The sequence below is a fragment of the Centroberyx gerrardi genome, chromosome 15 (genome assembly GCF_048128805.1).
Source record: "Centroberyx gerrardi isolate f3 chromosome 15, fCenGer3.hap1.cur.20231027, whole genome shotgun sequence".
In the NCBI taxonomy this organism is placed as follows: domain Eukaryota; kingdom Metazoa; phylum Chordata; class Actinopteri; order Beryciformes; family Berycidae; genus Centroberyx; species Centroberyx gerrardi.
Window position 1 is genome coordinate 12,688,727 of NC_136011.1, and position 17,154 is coordinate 12,705,880.

At 39.3% G+C, this 17,154-nt stretch overlaps 1 protein-coding gene across 2 annotated transcripts in view; it reads left to right on the forward strand.

Moving 5' to 3' along the window:
• Positions 1 to 17,154, forward strand: part of lmbrd1 (LMBR1 domain containing 1) — a 78,389-nt gene that overhangs the window by 39,004 nt on the left and 22,231 nt on the right. For both annotated transcript variants that reach the window (XM_071913228.2, XM_071913220.2), the window contains exons 8-11: positions 9,137 to 9,262; positions 10,327 to 10,479; positions 16,467 to 16,531; positions 16,721 to 16,823. In XM_071913228.2, the coding sequence (XP_071769329.1) occupies positions 9,137 to 9,262; positions 10,327 to 10,479; positions 16,467 to 16,531; positions 16,721 to 16,823 (447 nt within the window). The remainder of the gene's footprint in view (positions 1 to 9,136; positions 9,263 to 10,326; positions 10,480 to 16,466; positions 16,532 to 16,720; positions 16,824 to 17,154) is intronic.

The following is a 17,154-nucleotide window of genomic DNA, read 5'->3' on the forward strand; positions in this document are numbered from 1 at the left end:
ACACAACAATTGAATGTGGAGCTCTTAATGAATAATACACAACCCAGTGTAGTAAGTTGTAGAACCAATCTCCCTTTAGGACCTATAATCCATCTCAGCTGGGATTTTATCCACTGTTCCCTCACTTTGCTTTTCACAGTTCTTTTAAAGAGTGGATAATTACCCAGCAATTTTTGAGGACGGAAATGTGCTCAGATTTGCATTGACCCCATGTTGCTATGGACTTGGTGAATGCCCTGTGGAAATCAAGACTCCCAGTGTGTCTTTGTTTTTGATGTTCCTTGTTTTGATAGTCAATCAAAGAAATAAGCCCTGTGGAAGACAACAGCAGCTGCCCCCTCTCTCTCTCACACAGACACACACATACAGACTCTCTTTTCATCTCGCTGTTATCCTTTCATCTACTTTATTTGCTCTCTCCTCTCTACCCTATCTATAAGCGCCAAAACCCTTCTTGGTGGCACCCTACCCATATTTGCAAAGAGCTGGGTGATTTATCATTCTTTGCTATGTGTTACTATTATGCATGATTAACCTAATGGAACCTAAGTGACGGGTTCCGTATGCAGCAGGAATGTTCTCCATGACTCCTGGGCTAATTTATCACTACTCTTTGCGCAGAGGTAGCCACTCACCCTTAATTCAAACAACTCTCTGTGATGTAAACTGCATATAACACTGCAGCCTGGTGCACTTAAAATTAATACAAAACGAAGAAAGTTCTTGCCTTCATAGCTTTTTGGCCAGTGTGACTGTCCTCTAGTTAAAGCAGGCTTGTTATCTATCTGCCCAAATGTCTATCCAAGTGAATAAACCAATGCTTTGAATTGATCAAATGCAAAACCTTACTATTGGTCAAAAGGTGTAAAAGTCAGGAAATTCACCACTAATGATAAAATGTGCTTGTCTTCTATCAAGGTGCTCCAGTGCAGTTACAGTCCTGTAGCTATATCAACTGTACCTCAGACAGCAGATTGCTTAACACTCAAACCTATTCTAAAAAATATTTACTCCTAAAGTAGATGGCCTTCCCAGACTAGTAACTTACTGTACTGTTGGCTTTTCATGTTGCCTTCACTGTTCCCTTTCACCTTTTGTGCTTCATGCATACTTTACTGTCCTGTCACACATGCCATCTTTATCTTATTCTCTGTTCTGTTTCTATTACTGCTAAGGTATCATAAATTAAGGCTACACTGGATATGGCTATCATGCATAGTCATAAAGTTCACGCTGTTAGTTTTCTGAGCTTTGCTTGAGGTAAAATATCTTGCAGCTGGTTAGATTGATAACAGCACCACAGGTAGTGCAATGACAGCCGCTACCTTACAGAACTAGCCAGCAACTTTTGCAAAGTGATTGAAAGGGATTGCTGGACCATATGTTTAAAAATGTATTGATTGCTCGTTGTCAGATCTTCATTAGCCAGTACTATCAGTATGCATAAACATGTCCACATTTATTTGAACACATTTTTTATCTGTTAGTGATAACGTAGCCTAGACTGAAGTAATTTCAATGGGCAAAATTAATAGAAAACTGATGCTTCATGAAAACTACAAAGACAATAGAAATAAGTTGTATCTCTTACAGATTGTTTGATAGGGCACATCTGAAGGGCAAGCCACACACACATACCCATTGTTATTCATGCCTGCTATATGTGGTAATGTTTTGTTTGTACGTCCAGTTCAGTTAACAGGGTTCCTCGGTAACCTTCAGTCTACTTGAGGCACCCCATGCATCCATTCCAAATTGCATTCCTCTCCTACATTTGGGATCCCTTGCTGATACCAAAACCTTTTTGTTAAGAGGGCTCTGCAAATTCCCTTAATTTAATAAAACTAAATGTAGCTTTGTCATTGCCTTTGAGATGACATTCCATTGAATTACTGGTACAGTCACTTTATAATGTTCGCATATGCATATTTCTTTCATATCATCTTCCACTCCATGTTCGATTGTTACCTAACAGTGATGACAAGAGGCCCCCTGGTCGATCTAAAGGCTCATGCATCATGTGAAGTCCTTTGGCTGATTTAAAAGCCTGGCTAGCACGTTGACTTATGGCTCTCATGGCTCTGTCTCTCATGCACCTACCTTTCTCTGGCTCTTAAATTGCCAGCCTTAAGATGCTGATGCTGAAGGAAAAGTTGAAGAGATTAATGTCTGCCGATCTAATCACAGTCCATGAGATTGACCTGGGAAGTTGGGGGCCCTGGACTTACTTTAATACTTTTCTTTTCCATTCTTTGGCTGTTTGTTTGTGATTTTATTTGATATTTGATTTATACATATTCATTTATATTTATATTACATTTATATTATATTTATTTCTCCCTACATGCTTTTTAAGTTAAGTTTAATAAATCTTTCTCAGTTAATCTCAGTTTTTGAGCCCTGTCACAAAGCTGTTAAACTAGGCGACTTTATCAGTGTCATTGTCTAACTGTGTCCCTTTTTCACTTCCATAATATGAACAAATGAAATTACTCTGTAATTGGATTTTGAATGAAATTGTTTAATTTAATCTATAGACAGTTTTTAACACTTAACTGCTTTTCATTCATTTCTTTAATTTCAAATTTCATACCTCATCATCAACAACCCTGATAAAACACAAAATATTTTCAACTGAAAGGGTATGAGCATATTAAAATACACATCGTTAGGACAATAGGAACAGTAAAAAAGAAAACACTAAAATAATAATAACAAGACTAGGTTGACCTAGTGCAAGCCCTGATGTCTCACCTCCTCTTGGCTTAAGCAATCCTAGTATAATGCATGTTCTGTACTGCCCTCTGCATTGTAGTGATATACTATATAAGTGGCACTTTGTACAATTTTAAGGGTTCCTGCCTGGCAAGTGCGTGTAAACAAACATTTTGATATTCTGCACAATTAAATTCAATTCACCTTATTGTCATTGTAAAGTGCACAGGTACACATACAACAAAAGATAGTTGTGCACTCCAGGTGCACAAAAGGGAATATTGTTATATCTTTCCTATGCTTTGAGATTCTATTTTTTAAGTGCTAGTTGATGTTTTGGATGTATGCCGAATTGAAGAGTGAATCCTTGTAATACGTAAAAGGTGTTAAGTCATGTTCTATCAGGAATGCACCTTGGACAATAAGCAAGTTGTTTGGAGTTTGGTGTGTCGTTGGCTTCCAATATCCACCAAACCATATAAACGCATAGCAGCTCTGTTATGTCAAACAACACGTATGGCTCTAAATCATGTGTCCAGATATCCTACCTCGGCACTGACAATTTCTTTTTAACCCATGTGAAAATAGCAAAGTGAAAGAAGTCAAGTGAACTTAGTGTGTGAAAGCAACAACTAGAAAAAAGTTGAGTCAATATTTTGTTTGTGTGGGGTTTGTATTTTTGCATTTATTTATTTTTTGTAGGAGACAGCGTAGGCACGTCATAATGTGAGCAAACACTAACAGTGCAAACAACGCAATATCACGTCTACCACCATAACTGTGTAGGTCTTGACGCCACATCTCGCGCAACTTTCAACAATGGGTAGTCAGTCAGTCAGTCAGTCAGTCAGTCAGTCAGTCAGTCAGTCAGTCAGTCAGTCAGTCAGTCAGTCAGTCAGTCAGCTACTTTCACTCTTCTAGGCCAGTCCCATGGGCCCAGCAAAAAAATGGAATGTAGCCGCAAGCAGCCATTAGTGTGGTCCAGGCCTGTGGGGTAAAGTTCTACATCTCAGTGATAGAATATTTTGATGATAGTCCTGCAACTGCAGGTGAGATGGTGGTGCTATTCAGCATGAGCAAATGTGACACATTGTGGGTTCCCGACTCCTGAATCGCGACCCGCCCTCTTCAGATTTGTCGAGTGATTCAGAGAGTCTGGTGTTGCTCTATTCAACGGCGATTTCTCGATCGGAAAAACGATCGGACCAATCAGCGCCTTTGTGGGTGGGACTAAAGTTTGAACTGTCTTTCATTGGCGTTTCGGCAGAATAATATTTGTTGAAATCATTCCTTAACCAACATATTGTCTTTACAAGGACGATATTTTTGTCAAAAACGACCGACATTCTTGGTAAAGTTAGTAAATACGCCCAGCATCAGTGTAACTGAAAATAACGTCAAAGTGGCCGGATACGTCAGTGACTAGTGATCGGTTCGGGGAAAATCAAACCCCCCCACAGAGAAAACGGCTAACAAGGAGGAAATGTCAGACTGAATAATGAAGTGGTAACGAAATGGCCATTCAGTCTAAATATCAGGCTAGTACATCACAAATATGTATCTGAAGTTTGGTGGCTCTAGCATGAAGCACTTAGGAATTATGCCTTACTTTTTGTTTGCGCATCTCTGTCAACTTCATTCGTGCACCACGGCCAGACTGTTTGGATTTTCAAAACTCTGAGTAATAGCCGTTATCTGGAAGACCATATGTCAACTCCAGAATTATTGGCATTGTTCATGAAAATGAGCAAAAATGATTGTATAAAATTAACAGTGCACATAATGATTCAAATTTTCTGCTCAGACATTTGGGGAACTACTCATCCCATCTAATAAAAATTATTCATATAAAAAAAACATTTTTTTGAGTAATAGTATTTTTCTCAAAAACGGGTCAAAATTATTAGTACCCCTAAAGAATATTTAAATTAAAACCAAAGTGGCGTCTGTTATGAAATATTATATGTATATATATATATATGTATATATATATTTTATTTTTTATTTATTTATTTATTTTTAATTGATCTCAGTCTCCAGAAACTGTATTGCTGCCTTTCACCATTTCCTGTTTCACTGGGGTATAAATATGAGGTTGCACACATGTAAAATCTCTTTGTCATCCATCACCATGGGGAAAACCAAAGACCTTTCAACTCAGAAGAGACAGATGGTTGTTGACCTACACAAATCAGGTAACGAATATAAAAAAAAATACATAAACAGTTGAAAATTCCATTAAGCACAGTCAGGGCAATAATCAAAAAGTTTCAGTAGTCTGAAGCAGTTGCTAATTTGCATGCATGTGCATATTGCCCCCACACACAATGAGGAAGATGGTGAGGGAGGCAAAGAAGAACCCAAGGATCACAGATTCAGAACTGCACAGTTTAGTGAAATCCTGGGGTTATTTCAAAATCAACTGACACCACCTCCGTATCAACAAGCTCTTTAAAGCACCTGAACTTTGCCACGCACTATTGGAACTACAATTGGAATATTTGGAGATGAGACCAAAATTCAACTTTTTGGCCATGCACACCATCGGCATGTTTGGCGACAAAGGACGACTGCATACAAGGAAAAGCACCTGATACCCACAGTAAAATGTGATATGGTGGTGGATCATTGATGCTTTGGGTCTGTTTTGCTGCTAGTGGTCCAAGGGCTCTTGTTAAGATCGATGGCATAATGAATTCCACTAAGTACCAGGATATTTTAGCCCAAAACCTGGTAGCCTCTGCTAGGAGGTTGAGACTTGGCCGTAGATGGATCTCTCAACAAGACAATGACCCCAAACATACATCAAAATCAACACAGAAATGGTTGCGGGAACACAAAATCAGTGTTTTGTAATGGCCATCTCATCTTATTCTAGGCCTTATGGTTTAAGGGTTATTGGCATGTTGGCATACTGGTAAAGTTGCATGGTATAGCGCCACCATCTGGCTGATGTGGATAATTTTTATGTCAGTAGTGAAGGAGATTTGAAACCTATTTACCAAATTTGATTACTCTAACATGAAGCATTTATGAATTATGCCTCCCTTCCTTTTTGTGCAACTTCGCCATCAACTTTATTCATGTGTCACAGCCAAACTGTTATGATTATCAAAAATCTGTGAAAGAGGCATGATGTAGGCAGCTTAGTCATGCTGTGTGTCAAATTTGGTGATTGAGTCAACTTCAAATTTGAGTCAAACTTTCAAAAATTGTTGCAATGCAAGTTTAGGCTGAAGGTGGCGCTATGGATCATGACCATATGTGGTCTGGCACACATTGGGGTCAATCCCAAATATGTATCTGAAGTGTGATTGCTCTAGCATAAAGCGTTTAGAAATTATACCTCACTTATTGTTTGCGTGTCTTCACCATCAACTTCATTTATGCACAATGGCCACACAGTTTGGATTGTCAAAACTCTGGGTAATAGTCATAATATACGAAGTCCATATATGCTATACAAAATTTTGTTGATTGGATTGGGAGAAAAACTATCATGGCAGAAATGAAAATCCATATGTGCAATGGATTCAGCTTGAGCCAAGGAATCTGAGGGGGAAAAAACATTGTAGACCTTACTGTTCAGGAGTTATTGGCAAAAACGTAAGGTCGCCTGTTAAGGCGCCACCATCTGGCCGATCGGTGTAATTTTTGTTACCTGAGTAGTGGGGGTTTTGAAACCTATTCACCAAATTTGGTTGCTCTAGGACTTGCGTCACTGAGGTACAGATCTTTTTAGCGAAGAAGAAGACGAAGAATCAGAATCAGAATATTAACAAAATAGGGTTTCAGCCCTTCAGATTTTAAAAAGAGCAAATGATTTTAAATAAGTTGCTAAATTTCTCTTGCCTGACCTGTATCAGGTTGCTCCAAAGTTGAGAGGCTCTGATAAAGAAAGCACTATCACTATCAGTTTTCAGTCTAGACCTGGAAACCAAAAAGGCCCCGGCCAAGTGTCTAAGTCTGTACTCCAGCTCAAAAGAAATTAAAAGGTCTGAAATGTACCCAGAGGCCAACACGAGATGAGCTTTGCACATGATCAGTAAAATCTTAAAATCAACTCTACAACCCATAGGCAACCAACGACCAAAGTAGAGGCTAAAATAGTTGTGCTGTGACCACATTTCCCAGTACTGCTTAAAGACCTTACTGTAGCATTTTGGGTATGCTGAAGATGGGGAAATATAGATTTCTTTAATCTGGATGAAAAGAAATGAAAGCATGGGGCACTTTCTCTAGGATGCCACAAAAAAGAAAGCCTTACTTTATGAATGTTTCCTGGGTGGAGAAAGCATGATTGTACAACCCTTTTGACCCGTTCATCAAAGTTAAGGTCTCAATCAAAAATCACCCTTTGACTTCTAGTACCAGATTTTACATTAGCAGACACAGTGCCAAGATTGTCCTGAAGATTGTCCTGAACTAACCGACTCCAAACTGACCTATCTATCAAAGGGAACTAACATATGTGGCAGTGCTGCAGACCTCGCAGGATATTTGGAAATCCATGTTTCAGGTTTTATATTTTGAATAGGCTTAGCTTTACCTGGCTATTTCATTTAGTTGAGTTATCTGAAAACCACCTGGTCTAAAGCGCCTCTATTCCTGAAGAGTTTGGATTAGCAAGGCTATACTGTAGTAGCCCTCTTTATCAAAAGGTATTGAAGATGTAGGGGACAACCTCCTCTCCTTCCTCCCTTTTGGCTCCGCTAGCATAAGTAGACAGAGCAACAAAGAGGAGGCTTGTGTAGGGGACCTATGACCATCTAATTCTCCCTTCCCGCTCCACAGTCACATGACTGTCTTTGAAAGATCCCTCCCGCCCCAACCACCCCGATCTAAGCTATTCCTGGTTATTACTGACCACAGCGGGTTTTACAACAAGTTTAATGAGCACTCATGATTATGTCTAAACTAAGTATGTACATTCCAGCGGAGTGGAGAGAGGGACACCTGTGTTTTGGTTTGTATTTCTCTCATGTGTAGTATCGCAGTGGAGGGGAGGGGAAATGTTTCTCTTGGGATCTGGGACAGGTTTTCCTTTTATGAGTGTGTTTGATATTCGGGACATGCTTCGGCCTTAAGAGCTCCATGATTCATTGCAGGAGGCGACATCGCCCGTAGCAGAGATCCACAGCAGAGACTAATAATAGTCTAGCCTGACTTAGTATCCCATGTGACTCTCTTAATGCTACCTAACACTCAGAAACTAGTAAAAGTTGTTTTAGGAAAAAATATAGGCTCCAGCATTTCCCCACTTGAAAAACAGAAGAAAGAGGCCAGCATCTTTTGACAGGGCTGAAGGTATCATTGCACAAAAGGCCCCTTTGTTTTATTATGAGCCCTTAAAATGGCATGGCTCCAAGTTGGTAAAGGCAAGACAGAGCACAGGGAGAGCAAGACAGCACTGGCCTACTGCTTTTATTTTCATCTTGTATTGATTGGTCTCTTTCCCCATATTAGAGATGTCCCTCATTTTTAATTAAAGTTCAAACATCCCATATTGTGCCTGGCAGGAGACTCCCCAAGCCCACTGATACTGGGATGCGCCTTTTGAATCGTGTGCACGTATTTCTCTCTCTCACTCTCTCTCTCTTGCTCCCGTCTCTCTCGCTCGCTCTCTCTCTCTCTCTCTCTCTCCCACTCTCCGTCTCTCTCGCTCGCTGTCTCTCTCTCTCTCTCTCTCTCTCTCTCTCTCTCTCCCCCACTCTCCCTCTCTTCCTCTCTCCCTCCCTCTCTCTCTCACTCTCTCTCTCTTGCTCCCGTCTCTCTCGCTCGCTGTCTCTCTCTGTCTCTCTCCCACTCTCCCTCTCTCCTTCCCTCTCTCTCTCTCTCTCTCTCTCTCTCTCTCTCTCTCTCCCTATCTAGCGGCAAGGAAATCACTTTTGATGTTTGTTCATTTAAGTGAAAGCTTGATCTACATTTTTTTGTCGTATGGCATGTATGGCATGTATGGCACCTTGATGCGCCCTCCCCCAACTCAGACTTTTTTTTTCTGTTATTTATTTTCTCCAACCATTCTACTGAAATTTCATCAGATCTTGGATGGAGAGTAGTGCTGTCACATGGGGGCACTGTTAAGCTGTAAATTGCATCAGGGTGGTATAAGCCAATGTCATATCCACACAAAATGGTTGCTGCAAATTCACCAATAAACTCTAGCACAAATACAAATTTCAGTATTTTTTAACTTTTTTTTTTTTTTTCTGCCAAAAATGGAGGCCAGGAACTATATGATTTGTTCTGTGTGTGTTTGTTTACCCTCATTTAACTGTTGTCATTTGTTACACATTGCAGTGTTTTTGTCATCAAGCAGGGGTGTGTATGTGTGGGTGGATGCACGTGTAACCAGCCATATGTGCCATCCCACTCTGACTCTAATGTGTGATTTTAATGGTGGTTTTACACTGTCTTTCAGGCATACGGCATGTCTGTGCTCCCGTTGAATCTGATAAAAGGCACACGAAGCGTGGTGTATGAACGCCTGGAGAACACAGAGGACATTGAGGATGTTGAGCACCAGATTGAGAAGCTGAAAGCCAAGGTTGGTCTCACCAAATGACATGAAATACTGCAAAGGTAGTGTGTTACATTAAGCACATAGTGCAAAAAATTTACAAGGCTTAGAAAAAGTAAAAGAAACAAAACAAAAAAAAAATTGAACTGGAAAAAATGAATTATTATATAAACAATAATTTGATGACCCTTTGGAACAAAAATGTTGTGAAACACTTGCTGTTTTTTCCCCACCTTAGTACAATTCTCTGCATGGAGTGTTTAATCATGTATTCATTGAAAGATACACATGCACAGCCCCCAGCTGACCAGCCCCTCCTCCTTATCCTTCTACCCTGCCCCACTGTCTTTGATTGCAAAGTAAGGATGCTTAGCACTCTCCCTGTCCACCAATCTCTGAAACGCAGGTGCCACAAACTCTGAAATAGATAGGCTACAATTAAAGTTATCCGTTAGTTGCCAGTGGCAACTTAAAGTGGAGCAGGACAGAACAGCATTCCTCATTCCTCCTCTGTCCTCTGCATAGATGTACGTAATGAAAACTAGGTGTATATGTATTTAAGACTACATATTGAAAAATACATATTACTAGAGTAAAAGAAGATTTAAATCATACAGGCAAGGTTGTTTTAGTAATACTTTATGCCAAAGCTGTTCATACCAGCTTCGAAACGTTATCTTAAGGGTTGAACATAGGCCATTTTTTGTAGAATTTTGTTTGAAGCAGAACACTTAATAATTACATTTTCAGAGCCTGATTGTGAGTAATTAGCAACTATTATCGTCATTCCAAATGTATGTAATAGTATTGGTTATTATTTGCTGGCAGATAATTTAAGCCTGAAGCTGTAGAGGACAGTGTTCTAATATTAGTGATATCCACCCATTCAAATATTAACTACACCCACAGAGCATGTTAATTACAGTTTTGGTTGTTTATTCATTTTTGCTGACAGGGATTTCTGTCACTCACTGGACAGGTCAGTTAAGGGTGTTTTTCTGCAGGGTTTATTTTTAATACTTGATGAACTGTCTTCACCTGACAAGAGTCAACATGTAAATACATTTCTGTTTTGTTATGTTTTTTGTCAGTGTATAGACGGACGTCCTCTGTCCTCAAGGGACCGACACAATCTGCAGGAGCTAGAGGGCAAGCTGCAGGTCCTCCAGCGCAGGAGTAGACACCTGGAAATCGCAGAGAGGAACTGTTGCACTAAAGTGGGCAGTGCCCTCAGACCTTTTAAGGTGAGCCTGCATATGGGATTACAGAAATATGCCAATTTCAACAGTGCCTTCATTTCATTTTCCTTTGTTTGTCATTATTTCCTTCTCAGAACACTCACAAGAAGTAATATCTTGGATTGTAATATTTTGGATTGTATTATATACAAACTACTGTGTTGTTTATACATTGGATATGATCTCACAAGCACCATGATTTAGCAACACATGTCTTGGCCTCTCTTTTAACTCTTTTAACGCGAAAGTTAAGATCATAGGCCGTAAAAAAATAAATTGAGAGACCTCAGTTGTTTCCAATGTGGTGTGCTCAGTGGCACAGTGCGGCACCGATTCACACTCTTTCTGGTCACCATTTTGCTGTCAGTCAGTCAGTCAGTCAGGTAACGCTTAGTAAGATGATGCGCTTCGTCAGATGGCCTCTAGAGGGCATCTTTCACTGTGAGATGCAGTGTTTCCCATACAGAGGCACAAAATCAAGTTGGTCAGTGTATAGAAATTGATCTAAATTGATCTCTGATGCACGCATCACGTCATGTTTGTCATTTGGAGATGCACAGACAGCAGACCAGCAGCATTGTACTCAATCCACAGAGTCTCCGGTGTGAAAGATAACATACCACAATTTGCTCCAAACTCACCTGTGTTAGTAACAGGATTTGTAAAACAGTAACATGTCTTCTGCTGCCCTACAAACTTTAATGGTAGGTAACATTATTACCTTGTGGTATTTAAGTAACGTTATGGAATTAGGTAATTGAACCGTGTCGCAGTGCTTCAGTGCACAGAATTGAACATGCGCCGGGGGTCTGTACAGGATCTGTGCTTGTTTTAACTGCATTTGTGAACTACTGTGTGACACACTGCTGGACTTTGCTAGCTGGACAGATGTCTTTAATATTAAGTGAGTTAACTAAGGTTTCCACATCATAAGAAATATACTAGCAGTTCCAGGCTTTGAAAATTGAGAACTACGTTAGATTGAGAATTAAACTCTAATCCATCAGATTTTCACAATTTTGATATAAGATTATTTATCTCACCCCTGCCCTGCAGCTGTGAATTAACTATTAGGATCAGTAGGGTCAATGATTGAATTATGTATGAATGAATTATTATCCATCCATGGTGGAGTAAGAGTAATATGGTGAAAGTAAAAACAAAACTTTCTAGCTGCTGCTACTTCGAGGAATAACTGTACTGAAAAAAGTGAAAGAAATATATGTGAAAATAAATGAAATAAATTATGTTAAAATATATGTTAAGGTGCAAAAGTGCAATAAAAATAAGTTTCCCCCAAATAATAATGATTAATAATCGTGATCACAGTATTAAGCAAAATAATCAGGATTATAATTTTTAATCATACAGCCTTAGGGTAAATGATCCAGCAGTATATCACTTGAACTTTAGGCTCCAATTTGGTGGTATACTTGCTGAATTATGATTGGACGTTCAAGCTTATTGTATAGCTATCTTGTATGAAATAATTAATACTTTTACAAAGTGTTCAAGTGTACAATCTGTTGATTGAGCCGTATGCACTGCAATCTTCCCTTTATTATAGCTGATATATAAAAAGATATTTTCTTCCTTTTATTTTACAGAAGTTTTCAACTTCCTTATTCTTGGACTTTAAAAAGTCCAAGATTCTTGGACTTTTTCTTGGACTTTAAAAAGTCCAAGAATAAGAATAATTTTGTTTTGAGTGAAACTCTGTAAACAAGAGAGATCCTCAGTGAAGTCAAATTACTCAAATTATAGACTGCACATGTAGAAGCCCAAAAATAGAGGACAATTTCACATTGCCTTTAATTACACTGGAGGCTAAGGTTTTCTTCAGTGATGGCTGTGCACATGAAGTCCAAACAAAGTCAAAGCAGCACATCATGGGATTGTAGCAGTGATTTGATTCATCTCTGTCACCATCGTCATTTGTCAAAGGAAAAAAATGACGAGACATTTTTCATCGCACACAATATAAAGAGAGCTCTTTTGGATTTAACTGGCTCGAGTTTATCTACAGCTGTTCTCATCTGAGCTGTGAACCCCCTATTGACTTAACATTGTACTGCTTAGGGGCCTTGTTGATCTCATACCAGCGGTATATAGTCAATCAAATGACCCAAAAAACACAGCTTAATTACAAAATCACACTAAGGACCACAGATCTCCCCAAAGTTAAGAATAAAAAAACAGAATCTGTTCACAAACGTGTTAAATGTAAGTTTTCAGGCTGTTTTCGTGGCCTCATTCAAATGCTACAGACGCTACAAACTTGTCCCAGCTGCATCTGATCTTGGTGAGTAGTTTATATAATATGGTTTTCATGGCGGTCAAGTGCCGAATAACCCCCATGTTAATACTAAGTGGAATATTGCTTTAACTTGTTCCTTCCTAACCATTTCCTTGTCCTCAACTTCTAATGTGGACTGCTCTGCTCTAGATTTACTTTTAGTTCTACTTTACACAACTGCATATCTACAGGATTCCCAAGTGTACTCTCTTCACCTAATTTACTCTGGAGTCTCTCAGGGAGTCTCACATTTCTCAGGCAGGATCTCATGGTTCCCCAGGGATAAACCAAAGCAGCCACAAAGGTCTCTTTGATTGCACTATTTCAGGTTGGGCAAACGACACCTGGACCTCATATATGCAACTTTAATTTCATTGTTCCTTATTTCTACTTCCCAATCGCACTCAAGGGCAGTTCTCAAAACTAGGGGCTTGACGTGCTTCTTGTGTGTGAGTTAGCTACTGTTTGTTTGCTGTTTTGCCCACGTGGGACACAGAGAGACTGTATGAGTTGCGAGGGGCAGGTTGTGTGTGTGTGTGGTAAAGGGATGGGCTAAAAAAGCAGTTAAGAGTTGACCGACTGCCAGCTCCTTTGGGGAAATGGAAGGTCAGATTCCCGTGCGAAACATTTGCTGAGTCGAATGATACTTAGTATTTAGGAAATGTATCAGCAACCAGTAAGGAGGTAAAGTGAAAACCTAAACAGCCAGTGGTTGCATCCCACCATTTCCACCCCATTATTATGCCTTTTCCCCATGAAGTAATAAACAATTACTTCATCCATGTTCCAAGACAACAATACATGCAACAAAGGACGTTTTACTGCTGACATATGAATGTTAAGTCAACATAACATGATTATTTTAAATGTATGAGCCATTATTCTTACAATTTCCATGGTATAATTGAACATACGTCAATGACTTTTCCATAAATATTTAACATTTACTGCAACTTAAACATTGACTTTTCCAAATCTTCTCATTTAGTACTTTATTAATGTTATATCTTTATTTCTGTACTGGATATTGTTTATATCCTATTACTTTTCAGTAATAGGAGTTTATTGGTGATTCTGAAGTAGGATTTTGGTAATAATTTCCTTGAACACCAGTCTATAACACATTGTTTACATCATATTTGAACATGAGAGTTGTCACCGGAATGTCTCTCATTTAAGTATTACATGAACAGCTAGTAAAAGCAAGCAAAGTAAAGGGTTCAATTGGTAGTCGTAAATTAAGGTCATATGAAACTCTTGTTAAGTTGTCAACGTGTAAATTGGAGTTCAAGGAAAGTGTTAAAAGTTATGTAGAGACAAATTAGAGATAACTCACTGCTGTGATAATCTTTTTTCCTGTGACCCAAGGAATAATAATCCTTTTTGTCCTCGCTCATGCTCATAGCTGTGCATTGTACAGTACTTTCTGAGGAATGTTCCAACATCATTCTCCTAGTACACATGTCACATTCCCACTGCTATTCATTTTCTGGTAGTTTACAGCATTACAGGCATGCACAAACCTTTAATGACATCTTAAACCAATGTCTGTAACAGGCTGTCTTTAGGGGGCGACTGCTAATGACAGTCCCCAGACTCAAATTTACCCAGTAATGAGTTGGGAGATTTATTTACTGTATGCTCAGGCACCGGTGTGGAGTGATAAGCCAAACTATGGGGAGTGATTCCTCCGGAGCAGTGGCACCGGTATTTCTCTAACTCTAGCTGTTGTTTTCATATCAGCCCACAGTCAGCTGCTCACAGTTCGGTTGCTGCAAACCAAGGTGTCTCTGTATGTGGTTTTGCCTCTTTTTTTAAATTTATTTATTTATTTTTAAGTCAGTACAGTTGTATGACTGTAGTTGTTTCCCTCTGCCTGGCAACCTATGTTTAGATTTAGTTATGCATATCTATAGGCAATATTAGAGACAATGTGTCTTGATTGTCAGTGTCTGAATGTGATTATGAATGATGCTCAGAGAATCACTCATAGAATGGAATATGACATCAAAGGACGCTTTGTCATAGCTGAATCTTTCTTTGTTTTGTTAAATGATTGATATTTTTTTGTAATGACAATTATTTTCTCATAATTACAGTTTGCCTCTAGAGATTGACACAGATATGTGAGAGACCCTAGTGTGCTTGGATGGGTATATGCGATAAACATTTGATTGTTCACATTTTCATCTGCTACCAATCTTATCCTAAGATATCTAATTATGGGAAGTTGACTCTGTGGTTGTACCAGAGTAGTGTTGCATGTTGTAATGCTAGAACATGATATGGCTTACACTGAAAGGTGCTGTTTTCATGTTCCAATGACATGCAACCTTCTGCACTGTCTAGGAATTGTGTGTGTCTCAGTATCTGGCACATATTATAGATGTGTTTGCCTGTTTGTGTTTAATGTTTTGACTGTAGTTGATAAGAGACATTTCAGACACATTTTAAGCTGTAAAGGCCACTTGAAGGCTAGCAGTTGGAAGGGTTTATTTGTCTTCTTGCCTGTCACCCCCTTTTGCCTCCCTCGTTGCAACCTGCCTACTCTCTCTGGGCCGTGCCTTTGCTTCCCCCTGTCACCTTGGGCAACAGTGCCAGACTGTGGCTGGCCAAGCCATATGGTCTCGCCTTGACAGAAGACATGACCGAAAGGTTACATTTGCAGGTCCAGTAGATGCCTTCTAGTAGATTCCCTCTGTTAGGGTTGAATCTGTAGTTATGGGGTAGAATGAGTGCAGAAGTCTGATGTGTAACTACAAGGCTCCTCATTAAAAAACAAAATAACTGTTAAAAACGAGCCGGCTGGAGAGGAGTCAGTATCAGCTATAATAAAAAATTAATTGGAATATATGTCTGTCATTAGGCTTGTTGGAGATGACTGCAGGCAGGTACTGTGAGAAAACAAGGTGCAGAGTTGTACCTTTTGTCACTGTGGCTGTACCACTCTGTACCTTGTCTTGTGCTCTGCCCGCCTCAGTAATTTGCAGGGTGGCCAGACAGAAACGGATGAAACACATGAAGTTCATATATGGATCTGTCACACTGCGAGGTGTTTAAAAAAATTAAAATGTGTGGATAATCTGTGAACACAGAAACATGGATCTCGATTAGCACAAGCTCCTTCCTATTGCCATTCTGGTTCACAGACGAGAAAACTGTGAAATTAGTTGCTTTTCTGTTTTGAAAATCAAGAGAGAAAAGACAAGCTCCACCTTGGCCCTCTCTGATAGGCTAGTGAATAGTTACGTACAGTTAACAGTTGCTGTATGTGTAGTGCGGTCCAAAAAAAGTTCAAATGGTTTTAACATTTGACGTACGAAAAAATGTGGACAGCCCTCAGTTCCCTCCATTATCTGTCAACGTATCAGCGACATAGAGAACACATTGGCTCAATCCATTTTTGACAGATACAAAATTTCTCTCTGACCGCCCCCAAACAGGATAGGCTTGGTATGTTGGATGGGAAGTGATTAGTAGATCAGTCAGGCGATGCAGGTACCTAAAGCTCTACTGGTCTGTGCATTGCAAAATGACAGTTGCACAGCCTGCTCTTTATACTGTGATGTCAATTTGACAAACTTGAAATTAAAATTAAAAAATCTTCCTGGGCAGGAATTAAACTTCCTGGGCGGAGCCTAGTATGTATGGGAAACACTGGGATACATATCATTATTTATGTTTTTTTCTTTTGCAGATATTGATGGGCATTTTCTTCATCCTGGTGGCGCTGCTGTTCACTGTTGCCCTGTTCATTTCAAAGTAAGTCATGACATGTCCTGTAACATCATACTTATTTATACAATCTAAATTGCACATCAAATGTATGCAGTGATAGGCAGGGAGTGTAACAACTTTCTGTACAGTGCAATGGTTACATTTAGGTATATTAATCATGTTTGTAACGTTGGAGATTCCAACTCAAATTGAAGTTGTTTCTGTGTGTTTCAGTTTGGATAAAGCCCTCCACTCTGCTGGCATCAGCTCCGGATTCATTATCTTTGGCACCAACCTCACCAATCCTCTGAATGAACTTCTCTTAGCCTTACAACCTGTGAGTATCCTCACATCTTTCTTGCCTGAAAGAGAATTGGCCTCTTGTTTCAATAATCATCTCATCATAATTAAGCATCATGTAAAAGCTTTGTTTTGAGTTATTTTTCAGTGCATATCATACTACTGTTGGAAAGTTGAAGCGTGTGTGTGCTTCAATATACATGAACAAAATTAGAGAAACATCACATGAAAAAGACAATAACAATTACAAAAGCACCTATAAAAGCATGGCATATTAATTTAAACGCCAATTAGCAATATGTGTCACCTTTAAAAGAAGAAATGAAGCCTGATAATCACCACTTGTATATGTAAGTTTTCCAAGTAAC